General features: G+C 41.4%; 2 protein-coding genes across 2 annotated transcripts; one reads left to right on the top strand and one right to left on the bottom strand.

Annotated features, from left to right (window-relative positions):
* Positions 1-9,829: 9,829 nt before the first annotated feature.
* LOC145455840 (exportin-6-A-like) lies at positions 9,830-13,813 on the bottom strand. The gene has a single exon (XM_080333856.1). It carries the CDS (start codon positions 13,442-13,444, stop codon positions 10,019-10,021), a length of 3,426 nt encoding a protein of 1,141 aa, XP_080189982.1. The 5' UTR covers positions 13,445-13,813; the 3' UTR covers positions 9,830-10,018.
* A 1,323-nt stretch (positions 13,814-15,136) lies between these two features.
* Positions 15,137-15,972, top strand: LOC145455430 (mediator of RNA polymerase II transcription subunit 9-like). The gene is made up of 2 exons (XM_080333400.1): positions 15,137-15,329; positions 15,750-15,972. The coding sequence occupies exons 1-2, from the start codon at positions 15,244-15,246 to the stop codon at positions 15,970-15,972; spliced, it is 309 nt and encodes a 102-aa protein (XP_080189526.1). The 5' UTR covers positions 15,137-15,243.
* Positions 15,973-15,988: the final 16 nt, after the last annotated feature.

Here is a 15,988-nt window from a genome sequence, read left to right on the forward strand (position 1 = left end):
ATTGACCCCGTACGCCCGTTCGATTTTTTACGTCAGAAGACGATATCAATGTCATTGATTGGTTGAATAAGCATCATTCGCTAACTACGTATATCGCTCGTGATGTTGTGTGATTGCGGGTCAAGCTCACGGCAGATAGTCACTAAATATTCACAAACGGAAAGCTGGTTATTCCGAGAAATTTTTGCAACAAAGCAACTAAAACTTTTAAGGTTGTCGAGGTGCATGGTGCATGCTCGTTAAGCGTTGATTTTTTATGCTGCCAGCACCATGCATGGAGTGGCCCGCAGTTGAAATGCAATAAATTTGAGCCAAAGATCTTATAATGGAGTGAAAATTACAATTTACCAAAAGGTTCACAGTGCAGAACCTACCAAGGTTCTGTTGTGAACACGAACCTCTAAATTTCCGAGGTTCACACACAGAACGCGAACGTGAACCTCACGTTCACACCATCCCTAATGACTAGTCAGAAAAAGAGCACATTCGGGATCGTGTTTTACCTATTGCTGGATATAAGTATATACCATTGCGCGCAAATATATGCTTTACCTAACACAGATGTATATTACGCCCGTGAACTTTCACAGATTATTGCGATAATATTTTTCAAAATTGCTTCCATTGAAAGTACATTTTAACACGCTAAAAGCTTTTTATGTGCCCCTTATGAAGAGTTTACGCAGCGACTGCGAGAGATGCCTATTTTTAACGAAAACAGATTTGTGAACTGTGACGTAACCAAAGTAAAATTTAAAATAGGCACACTGCACAGCGAGTTACTTTTATATGCAACGACTGCAACAGCACAGCAATGTTAATTGTGTGCACCAACTGCAGCAACACAAAAGTGCGAGCATAATAAGACAATGCCACAAAAACCGATTTAGACACTATAGTAACTATACGGATCTATCATTTAACTGAGAAATTCATAGAAAGAACACTAATATTCTTGGTTATGGCTGTTAAATGCATGCAAGTTACTGACTGCCGTCGCTTCGTTCCTTTGTCTAATCGCAAGCGGGCTGCTACAAACTCATGCAATAGCATTACACCCACCCCATCAGTCACTTGCATTGCAACTCAAATATTGAATATGTAAATATACACAGGACTAAATATTGGCTGCTAGATTTTGAATGACCAATGGGTATATTATTTGCAGAGTGGCAAGTTGACCCGATACCGAGATTAACATTACCTCACAAGAAGACAGCTTCAGTTCAGTTCAGTTTTATTAAGAATTTCATCATTTCAAAACACCACAAGACTGCGATACAATGAAAATATAGGAAGGTGTCGAAACGACTTGGAGTAGTCCTTGAAATCAGACACCCACCTAGGTCTAGTCGATGTAAAGAGGAGGCATACACCATGGATGAAAAGTAAAAGATACTACCGTACAGGCGACAAAATGAGGTGGCATGTGACGGAAGGCGTGATCGATATCGTGATCTGGTAAACTTGCGGGCTGACTATATATAGTACATCCATACATACCAGGCTTGTCGCTGTATTGGAGGTAAGTGAATAGTGCAAGCATACGATGTTTAAGATGTTTCCTTATCTTCGATAATTTGTTTTACGATCCTTATTCCGCCCCTTTATCGATGTTTGACTCGAGAGATAGGACTATAGATGTAATCAAGGTATTTATTAAAGATACTTTTGTAGAAGTATAAAATGCCTTCAATTTTAAAATATTCATCTTCAATACATGTCATGGTACTTGAAGAGAAATCGAAAACTCTGAAAATTAATCCAGTAAGAGGTTCAGAGAAGTAGATCGGGATGGGACGTCGCAGGCTTTTCTGTAGTCAATTGCAGGTGGTAACCTTACAAATGGCAAGATGCATTTTATTCCCGAGTAACGCAAAATAACTGATCGCGCCACACATGCGCTCATTTTTTTTATGTTTTTATGCTGTTATTGTAATGTTGAAAATCAAAGACAAATGTTACTTGGTTCTGATTGTTCCGTTTCTTCTGGAAGAATTGCGACTTCGTTTTGCTAGCCTCACTACATTGTCAAATGCCGTAACATTGAAAGTTTAAGAATTTTGTTTAAAACGTCGTGTTTGCTCACAACTACATGTTAGCCATTGCAACTTCACAATTGATACGCCATCGATTCTCGAAGTCAATAGCGAATAGCCGATTGCACATTGTTTCACTACGTTGCGATTTTCGGATTGTTAGAACAACAATCGGCGTGGCAGATAGATTTTGTGCCTCATATTCCATTGTTTCATTGTTGTGTAATTTTTCGCAACAAAGCCTGATTTCACAATCTTTGGCGATTCAGAGGGGATTTTGAAGCCCCGATGCTATTATTATAGTGATTTTCGGAATCGGAGCGACGATAGCATTCGATCGATTCCAGCTATTTAGATACTGAGCTGATTATGAGGGATTGCGCTATCGCATGTGAAACTTGGCTTTGAAATCATCTGTAACCCACGCTCAGCTCTCTTTTTCCCCCATAGTTTCGAACAGTAAATATGCAAATTGCGAAATTGTGGGTGTAAAAATGTTCAAGATTTGCCATTCATGAACATCAGTAGTATATAGGAAATGACGTAGTTTATTTTTATCCTTGATGTTTGTGAGGCATATACACCGATTCGTGGTCTGTGCATATCCAATACGCATATAGTATGAGACTATGAGTGCATGATGTACATATGCCGCTGGACAAGGAAGGTACAGATATTGCCTTGCACGGCTTTTCTAAGTCTTGCACCACCCTCCATGCCAGCGGTTCTCAACCGGGGGTCCGCGAAGCAATTTCAGGGGGTCCGCGAGACCTCTAAATTTTTAAAATTGTTGATCACACAATTTTTATTTTATTTTTTAATTAGAGAAAGGATGAGGAAGTTTCGCACCACAACTGCTAAAACCTCATGACTCATATCATAATAATAATCGTCTGACATGGACTATCGTAGTGTGGAAACTCATTTTCATTCCCAATTTTCCAATAACCTGCTGATACAAACATATTGCTGCTTAGAGACGTTTTGTTGGGGTTTGTGGAAAAAATAAAAATATGGAGATAGTAACGTCATTCGGGTGACTTCGTAATGTCTACGAAACCTTCTCCATTTGAAGTTGTCAGTCTCATCAAATTAGTGAACAGTCGTTTGAAATAAAAATTTCCGAAGTATTTCGATAATTTGTCCCGATGCAAGGAACAGCTTCTTGGAGGTACAGAACTTTAATATACAATTGAATAGTATATTAATGAACCCGAATATTTCCGGCTGACACTCGTCATAAATCGGACAATGATATACCTGCTCTTAAAGCTCGGCTATCAGGTTTGGCGCATTCTTATTGCGGATGCCCTATCGACAAGGCTGATTTTTTTTATGAACAAGGAGTGTTTCGTTGCTATCAAAGCATTACGCTCCAACCCTGAAATCCATATCAACAGTTATATTGGTATGCAGCCTTGTCTTGTTAATGTTCAATTGTTCATGGTCGAAAATGTTTGCTCGTAAATATATACGTAAACCCGAACAGAACAAGTCGTTTCATTACAGTCTTTCTCTGGGTGGAAAACGTGGATCCATTCTGTGGAGCATAAAATTTGTCTCTACTTTTAGATTAGGATTTCACTTTGACGGTAGAAACTCTCTGCGGGCCGAATCCGGCCCGCGGTCCTTATGTTGCCCGTCCCTGCGCTATAGATGCTGGATGTGATATGTTCATAAAATATTTGTTTCTTCATTTTGGTGCCAAAAATGTTGCGATCACACCAAAAGTATCGTCGGAAGCGTTATGCGTTAATATTGCATTAGCTTCCATCTATCTTTGCGGAAATGGTTTTTGGCACTCCTCGTTCATATCAAAACGAAGACGCGGATTTTCAAGACACGACCACGTACTTCACGAAATACAGAAGCAAAACTAGACTTGAAATAATAAAAGTCCACCAATTTCTACATAAATAGTATGATGTTATCTCCAAGAAAATCATTATTTTGCTGTTTATCACAAGCCTACAGTTCATATTTACACAAGACAGCTGAAGGTTGCACCGTAATAGAGCTAAAATTGAACTGAACCTTGAGGGGGTCCGCGAGGGTCCGTGACGGTCAAAAGGGGTCCGCGAAGCCAAATAGGTTCAGAACCACTGCTCCATGCTATCCCAGTAACGCATGAGCGCTAAGCAGGGATGTCATGGATGCCAGTGCTACTTATCAGGTCTTTGGTCTGACCCGGCCGGGCATCGAACCCACGACCTACCGATCAAGAAGTCAGACGCTTCACCACTGCGCTATCTTGTCGGTACCAATAAGACGGTTTTGACAATTTTCTCTTGTATTATCCTGACGACAGGTGAGGCAATGCCGCACTAAAACAAGTGAGACACTGCTTCGCCTGTCTCCCCTGATTCTAAATGAGTTCACTGACGTACCTGCATGAGCTCCATGACAACACGATGCAGAAAATACCTTCAATTTAAAATCTGATTCTTTGTTCATCTATAATAATTAATGGAAGGTCATGAAAGTTCGCACGGAGCGGCACCGGATTGCAGACCGACAGTTCAGAACCACTGAAATATGTATAGACGGCAGACGATCGGAGCAATGCTACGGATGTAGCTATATAGAGCAAGGGTGGGCAACCTTTTTGATATTCACGGCCCCATTTCGATTAGTTATGTAGCCCAAGACCGCATTTCCAGGACATAGTCACAATGCACCAACTATGGACACCAAATACCCAAATTAAACCATCCAGTGTCCGTGTAGATTTGCGGTGAAATTCGGAGTAAGCTCCATTTTCATATCGTCTCACTATACGCAATTACGCCTCGAAATCGCTAGTGGTCATGTCATAGTTACTGGGAATGACTATGGTCGCGCCAAGCGCGACAATTTTTCCAGATTCGCAAATGAATTTCGTCATTAATATTAGTAGTTTCACATATTACTATCAAATATCTATCCTTTCTCATCCCATGTGACCAGATTCACCGGTAGAGTTGATGGAGGGAGTGTTTTCGAAAATTTAGGGCAAGTTATAAATGATGATGCATATTCGGGTGGGCCAATTGTTATTAGTCACTTTGTTGCATGCTGTTATTTCTTGACCCCCTATCAAGATTGTCAGTATGGTGGTTGGAATCTCCCAAACGCACCAGCAGAAACAAATTTCTTTCGTGAGGAGCACACGATTCCAAGTTGGTATTTTTATATGGAATGCATCATTTCCTCCGCTGTTCGCATCTGTACTCTGGGGCTCAGATTGCAATGAGCGCTACTATATTAGAATCGAAGCCGCATTGAATCGCGCGTAGCGCGAAGAGAATTTCAAGATCAACTAAATTTCTCAAAGATTAATTAATCTCCCAAAAATTCAAGAATAAATTCATAAATTCAATTTTCATGTAGACGGCCGCCAACACATACTAATTGAATTACGTATCCAGGCCACACAAATTTCCTTATAGAGCATTTGTCTCGGGCCGCGATATCATTTTTTTGCAGCTCGCATCGGCATTTTGAATTATTCGACAATATTTAACTGCTGCAACATATTTTTTTAGATTTAAGAACTTGAAAAACGCTCGAAAACTATTCCAAAAACCTGAAACTACTCTTCAAACGCGATACGACACACCAAGACATATGTAGTTATATAGGCCATGTAACGTGCGACTCTGAGAAGTGTGCCAAAACTACCCGCAGCGAGAACATTGCCATTGTGCTGACCAAAAACTTCGATATACATACATTTATGTAGTCCATAGGTGCCTCGAAGGCTGGCGCCGAATGTTCCTGTCCTGTCGATCTGAGACCCACAAGACAAATGCCATCCCACGGTAAAGAAATAGCAATTTGAAATCGTGTGCGTCTTCTAGTTTAGTACGTTTGGGCGATTTCAATGTCTTTTGACATAGCAGATAGGAGGTCAAGAAATGGCATCATGCAACGAAGTCATTATACCAACCGGTCGGCCCGAAGACGTTTAATTATTATTTAGTGGCAAATGTAGATAATAAGTAGCGGCAAAAAGCGTCTGGCCTGAGGGGGTGGGCGATTCCCCCCTCAAAATTTCGGTTTATCTCTCTATGAGGGGCCCAAAACCAACGTTTTGGGGGCTGACGAAGTGCTGTTACGGTCCTGTGACCGTACCCATTGGTGCTGTGGCCCGCGGCGACATCAAAAACTATGAAATTGGCCCGTGAGCACATTTGAGTTTGAGACCCCAGCTATAGAGGGTGTCGCAAAAGACGCTTTCAGTTCCTTCCCTGAATTTTAGTTTGGGTCATCCTAAAGTTTAGAAAGTCAGAAGAAGAGTGTGATCTCACTGCAGTTTCATCGTGGTAGGGTGACGGTAGACTACAAAGAGCATCAGCAACGACATAGTAGGCCACTCATATGAACTAGCGTAGCCTATGTGTATTGTATAATTCAGGTAGCCTATGGCTAGTTTTGGACATTTGGTATGTGCGAGTCGGGTTCAGAGTCGCAAATATAGATTTGAAGTAAACAGGGAGCCAGATTCTCTATTTTGAATCGACGCTAGTTTTGATTAGCAATTGCAACGAGATTCCTCTGCTGACTTGTATTGACACATTTTGAGTATTATTTCTTCTCAATTTGCCTTGGGATCGTCCCCAATCGTCGCACAACCAGGTTTTGCAGCAAGCACAGAACAATGTCACCAGTAGCCCACCTCTGCCAACAGAGACCTTCAGTCAGTCAGTACCGACAGAAGCATCGCGTCACCACAACGTTTATAGTAGTCTGGCTACACTTTGTTGCAAGGTGATTGCTCTTCGCGTAACTAGATGCTGCTTTACAGCTTCCCGAATAGTGAGATCTCTGAAATCGCACAATAGCTTCTTGGAGAGAAGTTTAATATGCAATTGAATGGCGACATAGCCGTCGCTGGTTAGCCCAAACTTTCGATATTGACAAGTCTGACCGCCGAAATCGTCGGCACCGACAGTCCTGTCCTTTTATCTAGGCCCTGCAGAGCTATTTCGTAATCATTGTGATAGCAATCTGCTGGATTTTACTAGCATCATAAATCGGTGTATAGTAGGGTTACCACCATATGTCCTCCTTCTCAAGAAATCGAAAATGTCCTCCGAGGACGCCCAAATGTCCCTCTTTATAGCTTCGACACTCGACAGCCAGGCGCTTGTACGATGGCGCTTGTAGGGCTGTTCAAAAATAACTTTTTTCCGGATTCCAGCCATTCACTGATTAAATTGTCAGGTTGCTCTGAAAAACGCTGCACACCAAATTTGGTTCAAATCTAACAAGTATAAGACTCCACAGATCCAATAATTTTTTTAATTTATTAGGGAAAATATAAAAAAAAAGAGATCAAATTTTTCTTTCAACCACATGAAATTGTTGAGATGTCTTCAAAGACGATGCAAAACAAATTTGACTCAATTCCAACTAGTAGAAGCGGAGTTACCTGAGTTTTTCGTTCATAATTCTCGGATTATCCTTGATTGGTGGGTAATCCAATAATTATCAACGAAAAACTTAAATAACTCCGCCACCTCAAGAGTCCATGACATTGGCGATCGAATTTGATATTCGGACATGCAGTTTCGTTTCCGAAAAAAACTGGGCGGATTACAGTTTATAGCTACTTCGAAATACGAGGGTCTTCAGTTAGAGTCATGATTTTCAATTTTGCGGGGCCCGAAATTCAAGGTCGGATCGGTCAAAGAGCAGAAAAAATTGTCGCAGCTGATCAGGATATGCCAATATTATTTTCTAATTCAGTTAAAAATCGTATGCGTAAGTAAATCAAAAAATATCAAGAAACCAAACGATCCTCGAGTTAAAGCGCGAAGCCCCATCCCAAATAATCGCGGACGTCGCACGACTCCACTGCCCTGTTTTCAAGGAGCCCATGATAACCGATCATTAGGGCAAGTCTTTGCAACTTTTTTACAGCTTCCTAAATACTTGGAAGTTATATAGTATGGTGCTTCAAGCTGTTTGGAGGAATCTTATATCGCAACTTTTTCAGAGGTGGTCAGTAACGAAGTACTTCTACTTTTTCGAAGTACTTCTACTTTTTCGAGGTACTCGAGTAGTTTCCCTCTGCTTCTGGTACTTACTCGAGTAGATCCTTTTTCGCTACTTCTACTTCCACTTCAGAATATTTTGTGAACTACTTACTTACTTCTCGCTACTTTCAGTATGTCAAGTAGAAGTAGTCTAATCCCCCAATAAGAAAGATAGCCGAAGGAATTTCGGGGCTGTTTTCACGTAGTACCAACATTTAATTTGCATAAAAGTCATGTAATACACAGAATTTTCGTTGCGCTTCGCGTACAGTAGATATGGAGTGAAAAATATGTTTTAACGAAAGAATCGCTGAATATAATTTAGATACCGAGTTGCGTGGTTCCGTTGGCACCGCATTGTCGCCTATACCAAATATTTCATCACAGTAAGTATGGCCCCCATAACGTTTGAAACTGCCGTCTCGCCATCTAGCAATTACCTATTATACCTAGCAGCCCATGACGTGTCCTAATCTGGTAAAGTGGACGAGTATTATACGTTGAGTTCTAATTATAGTTTCCGTTCTTTTGTCTGGAGAACATACATGTTGAAGTATAAAAGCAAGTGCAGTAATGCCTCATATTTTCCGAAAATAAAGCTTGAAGAGCTTCTTGGAGGTACAGAACTTCAATATACAATTAAATAGTATATGCGATATGCGATTGTTGATATACAATGTTCTTTCCAATTCTCTACTAGTTGCTGACGATTACCCCTGACGAGTGTCAGCCGAAAATATTCGGGTTCATTTCAATATGAATATACTATTTAATTGAAAATAAAGCTATACACTGTATGCCATTTTTACATTCTGCCATATTTTTAATTAACGTATACTAATGGCGCAAAGTGTTAAAGCCGTATCCAACACAACTTCTCCGTATTGCTTTTCGACTGAACTAGGGGCCTTATAATATGGGGGAGGGCGCCATACCACGATATTCTCTAGATGGGGTGTTCGAGTAGTATCGCATTTCCATATCAATACTAATACTATCATTTACATCCCATGATGTGGACGATTGCTTATTCGGTCAAAAATTGACACCTCCTGGGATGCATCAATTTGAATCAAGCTCTCTGCACCTTCCGCATAGCTCAATTTGCAGCTTTTGACAGTCCATGCGAACGCATTACGATCGTTTTCACTACTTACTTACTTGAGTAGATTTAAAGCCATTCAATTCTACTTCTACTTCAAGTAGTTTTAGGTTGCTCATGTAAGAAGTACTTCTACTCGTACTCGAGTAGATTTTTTTCGTCACTACTTCTACTTGAGTAGCTTTCTTGACTTTGACCACCTCTGAACTTTTTTCGATGCAACCTTTCCCTGCAACTTTTGTGAAAAATAAATGCAACTTTCACCGGATTTGACGGCAACAAAAACTTGCCCTACTGATCATTAACTCGTCTCCTTAGCGCGGCAGTGGACGATATTCTATCACTCTTTACAGACGCCGGTGAATACTTTTGAATTTGGACATAAGTACAAGGACTTTGTACACCTTTGATTTAGTGCGTATAATGCCACTGTTGTCTACTCTATACTATCGTAGTGAAAATAGGACCTGATACTGCCGATGACTGATGACCTTTGCTGTTATGGCATTGAATCACCACCGAGTAGGATTTCATTACGCATGCGATCGCGTAATAAACACATCGTGACAGCCTATGAGTAGCGAGTACCCACTGGCGACTGAAGAATGACATTGCAATGAAGTCATCAATCCACACAGTGCACACCAACGTAAATCATAGAAAATGTGTATCTTTGACATTTATATTCGAATGCAACGAGAGATGAAACTTGGACCGAGTCCGCAAGTAATGTGAAAATTTTCAAAATCTGAAATATCACAACATACAGAAAGATGCCAGAAGCACTGAGCCCGGGACTGCAAATTCACGCCACTCACAGCTATAGCGATACGGTAAATAATATAATACTGTATAATTCAAAAGGATACGGTTCCCTCCGGTAGACTGGCGTTAGACAAATGAAAATACCTCAAATCGTTAACGAAAGTTTTCATGCACTGAATATAGGAAGGCTGGTCCTTTTCTTTGGTAAAATTATTGTACAAAGTCTCCTTCTGACCGGGTGTGAGACCTTGCACGTCTCGTAAAAAGTACGGCAGGAACTTATCGTGAAACGTTTCGAAATCCACGCTGGCCATGTAGTAGGTGGCGTCGTAAATCTCGTCTTGCAGCAAATCGTGCGATTTCTGTATTAGCGCCTGCACCAGCACTGTAATGAACTGGAACAGGATGTTCTCCTCGGGAAGCAGCTTGTAGATTTTTTCGTAAAGTTTCTGCTTGTGATTCAACGACTGCAGGGCGAGCAGGTTGTTCCGAAACACCGTAATGTCGGGTTGCAGAAAAGACTGACCGAACGCTTGCATGATAGCGAGAAAATCGTCTTTGTGCCCCAAAACGCCGACATTATTATCGGTCAGAAATGAAGCCAGCACAGGCGATGGGAAAAAATGCCGGGTCTTACGAGACAAAATATGATGCATCAATTCAAAAAGCGACTCTTTCACGTCGGGTGACGATCTCTGCGCCACGATTGGGTAAATTCTGTGGACCGCCACGAGTATGATTCCAGGAGTCAAACTTTTAAAAGAGTTCGAGCTCTCATCAATAACGAGCTCGAGTATCTTGATAAACTTTTCGACCACGCGCGCGCCGGCAGAATTTTCGTGCGATATCGTCTTCTCTAACACCGGCGGGGTAAAAAGTTTGAAGAAAGTATCTATCATTTTGATCGTTTTTTCCGGGCCCATCTGCGAACGCAGTCCCTTGAAACACGCCAAGAAAAAACCCATCAGGCTCTCTGTGACTTCAGGATGGCTCATGAACAACGGGAAGAGTTCCAGTCCAAGTTCAATGCACGCTTGAAAAGATACGTAGCAAAGTTGCCGCGTCTTCACAACCTCTCCTTCGATAGCGATAACAAGATCCTCCAACACGCAAAGCGATTTTATAATGACTTGCTTGACTTCGGACATGTTTTGGTGGATGTGCGATAATTTGTCGGCCAGCGAAAGGTAATCGCTAAGCAGCGCTTTGACGAAAGACACGTGGTTGCCCTGTCTTGCTTCCCAACATTGTTCCGAATCGGGAGTGTTAGGCCATGGGAGTATCAGGAGATTTGACAGGGCCCGGTACACTAGTTTCTGCGAATCCATGGCAAGATTGCTGCACAAGCCATTAGCGACTTCGCTGTAAAATTTTTCGATAGTGGGTGATTGCAGAAGGAAAGCCGCGCGGACGGTATTGATAGCAGACAGCAGAGTGTGGCTAGCAGGAAGTACAATCTTGTCTGGAGCTTCCGTGTTCAACATCGGAATCACCGCGTTCAAGTACCCTTGCATAATCTCCACTAATTTAGCTTGCGAATGACCGGCCTGTTGCGACTCTGTGTACAACTGAAACAACCAATGAGTGTACGGTTGCAGAACAGCTAATGCTTGAGAGTGCACTTCCGTTACGTCGGCATATAAAACTGGTGACATCCTGCCACGAATTTCATAAAATTTGATGCGACTACCGAATACCGCGAGGGTTAAAAACTTTTCGATCAGCGACATGGCCTCTGGGCGGCTGTGAAAATGCTCGCCGATGAAATACTCGGATAAGCGTCCGAACGCTTGCAGTGCGGTTGACAAGTCTTTCAAAGCACAGTGTAATTGATCATGATCACTGCCGGATGGGTTGATGTTGAAATGTCGGTCGGGGTTTCGCGCTGGCGCGCATGTACTATCACTTATGCTGACATACAAGTTTTGATTCACGGGCAATACATGCCTGCCTATCTCCAAATATATCTTGGCGTTTTCTTCTAGAATCGGGTAGAGCATTGACATCGTTTCGCCTGGGTAAAAACTGCAAATTTTTGCGATGATCTCCAGATTATCAATGACGTATTGCTGCCATTCGGTGTGGCCAGTGTCGTCTAACGTGTCATTGTCCAGGTCTACGAGCCGGGACTGGTTGCCCCTGAATTGAATTTGATTCATTATTAGCCGCGCGAGCAAGTTCAAACCTTCCCGATACGGCATCAAAATCTGTCTTTGCGTCGATACGTCTTTCCCTTCAAGCTTGTTGGTTAGATAGTCTAAAAATAACTCCCAAATGTCCAGACAGCAGAGATAACCGTCAAATGTTGGTTGGTTAAATGTAAACTTGAATAGTAATTCCAGAAACTGTAGTAAAGGGAAGCTTTCATTTGCTTCAATACGACCGAAATGAACGGTCACAAAAAGCCGTAAAAACTCAGTGAACTTTTCCAGATAATCTTCGTCCAAGAGATCGAGGCCCAGTTTGGGGTCCGAGTTTTGCGTGACTTGCTTCAAAAAGTGAAAAGAAAACTTGAAAACGGTGATAAAATAATCTTCGAAGTTGGTAGGAATGCAGCTCTTCCCCATCAGTTCATTAATGCAAGTCATCGACAATACGCCGAGTCTCAAATTCGGCATGTTCGCATTAGTCGAATTCTGGTTTTGAATTAACGCGGGATGGACTCCGTACCGCGTGTACGCGAACAGAACATTAAACAGGCGAGGGGAAATACTGGTGGAAAGCGGTATCCAACTGAACAGGTGGCACAAGCACTCCAGCGCTTCGACTATCAAGGAATGGGATATTTGCGGCAAAAATGGCGGAAGAACTTCGGACATAGCGTCAGACCCGGCGAGGTCAAATAATCCGACTAAATTCGACGATGTGGGTGACGAATTGAGAAAGGAGCTCTGATTACCAAAGCCCGACTCGGAATGCTTTTTCCATTCTTTCTCCATGGTGTCCGATATGATGTCCAGCATCAGCGGCACTTGTTGCAGTAGAAGTCTGCGAAGTTCCTTTTTTCTTTGATGTGGCAAATCCTCGCGTGGCAATGCCATTTCTTCCGATATAATCCGAAGAGCATTCAAGCCCATCGTTCTGGTCTCTTCGTCATTTGGAGCGCACGCCAGCTTTACAATGTTGGTAAAAAAATCCGGATAAAACATAGGCCAGTCCAGCCTCCCGATGTCGACAATACATTTCAGCAGTTTCTTTTTGATGTAAGGAATGAGGGATTTATGTCTTTCCAGTAAAATTTTATATAAAGCAGTGCGCAGTTCACCTTTCTCCGCGGAGCCAACACCAGCCCACATTTTATTCACCAAGGATTCGATAACCGATAAAGAATACATCATCACATATTCATTTCTGGTCTCGGTGAAAAAGTAAAGGCAGTCCCTCCAAGAGCCTTTTTGCTGGCCGAATTTTGATAGCTGCTCTTCAATTTCACGCTTACGTTGATTTGACGTTCCGGCGTGGAAAAATTCAGTCATAATATTTTCGAGAGAATGCAGATTGCTGTTATTTCCGGACATGTTGGCGTCAATTATATGGTATTACGATATCAAAACTTGAAATATAAATAAACAACAAAGATAAAGTTACAGGTCATATTACTGAGAATGATATTCCATACCAATATTATGGCTTTGGGGTCAATGAAAGCTGAAATTCGTGATCTACTCTTTTACAAGGTTGAGGCCAGATAATGATAACAATTGATCCCACATATCTGTGCCCTGTGCCATCTCTACTAATGAGATCACTTGGGTATGGCTTAGCCAGGACATCATAAATAATGATCACCCAAGGTTAGATTCAGAGTGGAATTGGTGGCAACATCCATTGTTTCAAGTTTGGCAGTAGACCAGTGTTGGTGCGATCGAGAGAACAATAAGGACAGTCGAATGTATATAACTTGTTTCCAAATTTGACTTTTTCATCTAATCTTTGAAATACCATATCCAATTATGGATCTAAATCAGGGGCTGCCAAATCAAAATGGGGCGAGCACCACTTTTCAAATTTTACAGCGGCCACGTGCCGCATCAATTCAATATTGAGATAAAATAAGCAATAAGCTACAGTTTAACAAAAACGTCAGTGCAACGCTGTGCTCTCTAACATGGGCGAAGGGCACAATTACCACAAAAGAAATCATATTTCATCAAGGACATACAACAACAATATTTTTACGGTGAAATCAATTTCAGCATTTCCAAATGCTTCAAGCGTTTTTCTGAAATCCCAACTCAGACCGTGGAACGCAAAATATGACCTCGTGTGTTGGTGACCCCTGATTTAGATCCTTCTCTAATCTACTGCCGCAATCGACTCTTTGGATCAACCAGGACTGAATTTGGATATGATGGGCTTCAAACATTTCCGTCACATTAGCTCATGACCCCTATGGAATCTCGTTTCATTTTTTGAAATAAATCCTACGTGATGAGATCTTTTCTGCATAGAATAATTATGTAATTTAACAGAAAGTTCTGTGTGACGTTTGCACCAGTTCCACTCTGGGCTCATAACAGCACTTCTCAATATCGCTCTTCAGTGAGTGATTTACATATTAGGCATATATGTCAAAATGGGTTTGAAAACCAGGATTTCAAATAGTCAGTCGTCGCCTGTCTGTTTACACATAGCCTATAGAGTATATTTTCTGTACGAATTGGAATTAATTTAACCGTGATACACGTAGCCTAAACCGACTAAACGTACAGCTCACGAAGTGAAACTTTTTAGGGAATGAAAGGGTGAAAGAACATTATCGGCCTCGATTTCCCGAGAGATAAATTGTACCCTTATGACAACTTTAGCGACATAGGTATTTTGGAATGCCACTGCACCGTCAGGCCCCTCTCATCATCGTAATCTAGCCCGTAAACAGAAGCACTAGTACTGCAACTATAGATAACTAACCTATAGTGCAACAGCATAGTGTACGTTACAGCAGATTAGACACATCAATGATCGGTCCGCCGAGTAAGCCACGCCTACGTTCTTCAGCATTTGATCGTTGTCAAACGCTAGTAATTCTTATTACAATAATTCTTGATTTTCGTGTGATACTCATTAAAACTGCATATAGTTGAATGAGAAGACAAATGCACAAGCACACAGAAAAAATGCAACTCATGTTGACCACAACGTTTTTTTACACAATCAAAATCAAAATACTCAATTACGACACCTCATGGACAATATAAATATGTTTTGATTTTATCGTTTGAGTGACATGTGTAGTTTATGTGTAATTTTGCATTCAGGATATTGTGTTCCGTCTAGATAAACTTGAGAATAGCAGCTGGCTCAAGGCGAAGAAGAAATGAACACCGATGTTCCGCTAAGTCAACAAACTGGACAGACATTTGACGTTACCTTTCTCACCGAGATTCACGATATTTTAAGCAAGTCAGTAAATTAGCAATTAAGTTTTGTTTTATTTGTTATCATCACGCGAATTTTAATTGATAATGCAATGAAATAATGGGTGATTATAACCTTTTGTTAGCATATATATCATCATGTATCAAAACATTGTACGTCAAACGTCATCATGTATATTTTCCCATTCACCCTGACCCTGTTGGCCTCAGCAACAGGCACTTGTCCGTTTGAGATAATTTTTACATTGTTTGTGTTGGTTACGTCACAATATATCCACGACGTCACCAAACAGCACTGCACTCTCCTTCACTCCAAGATGTAAAGTTTTTACCCTGCGTTATTACTGCAGCCCCTCCATTTATGACAGTTTGAGTCCTTCAATCACAGACCCTCTGGCTTTGATAAGCCTAGTGATTCAATTGATTTAACATATTCATGTTTCAGGCTTGAAGTCGGACAAGACATTGAAACTCTGACGAACAAAGTAAAGGAGCTGACGGGCAAGTTCGAGCAAGCAAAGCAGGAGATCAACTCCGAAAGTGGCATCGACTCCACCAAAGAGCGACAAGAGCTCGTGCTGAAATCTCTAAAACAGCAGCTGCAAATCAAAAAACAAGTCATTGAAAAGTACCAGAGTCTCACTCTAACCCCGAACTCACAAACTTGATGCCTGACAACACTCG

Source organism: Botryllus schlosseri, chromosome 14 (genome assembly GCF_051294905.1).
Source record: "Botryllus schlosseri isolate E-star chromosome 14, Bs_hap1, whole genome shotgun sequence".
NCBI lineage: Eukaryota > Metazoa > Chordata > Ascidiacea > Stolidobranchia > Styelidae > Botryllus > Botryllus schlosseri.

Excerpts from the sequence above, each read along its gene's own strand:
- LOC145455840 (XM_080333856.1), bottom strand. The coding sequence starts at position 13,444 with ATGTCCGGAAATAACAGCAATCTGCATTCTCTCGAAAATATTATGACT.
- LOC145455430 (XM_080333400.1), top strand. The coding sequence starts at position 15,244 with ATGAACACCGATGTTCCGCTAAGTCAACAAACTGGACAGACATTTGAC. Across the intron at positions 15,330-15,749 it reads ATTCACGATATTTTAAGCAA|GCTTGAAGTCGGACAAGACA; the intron begins GTCAGTAAATTA and ends TTCATGTTTCAG.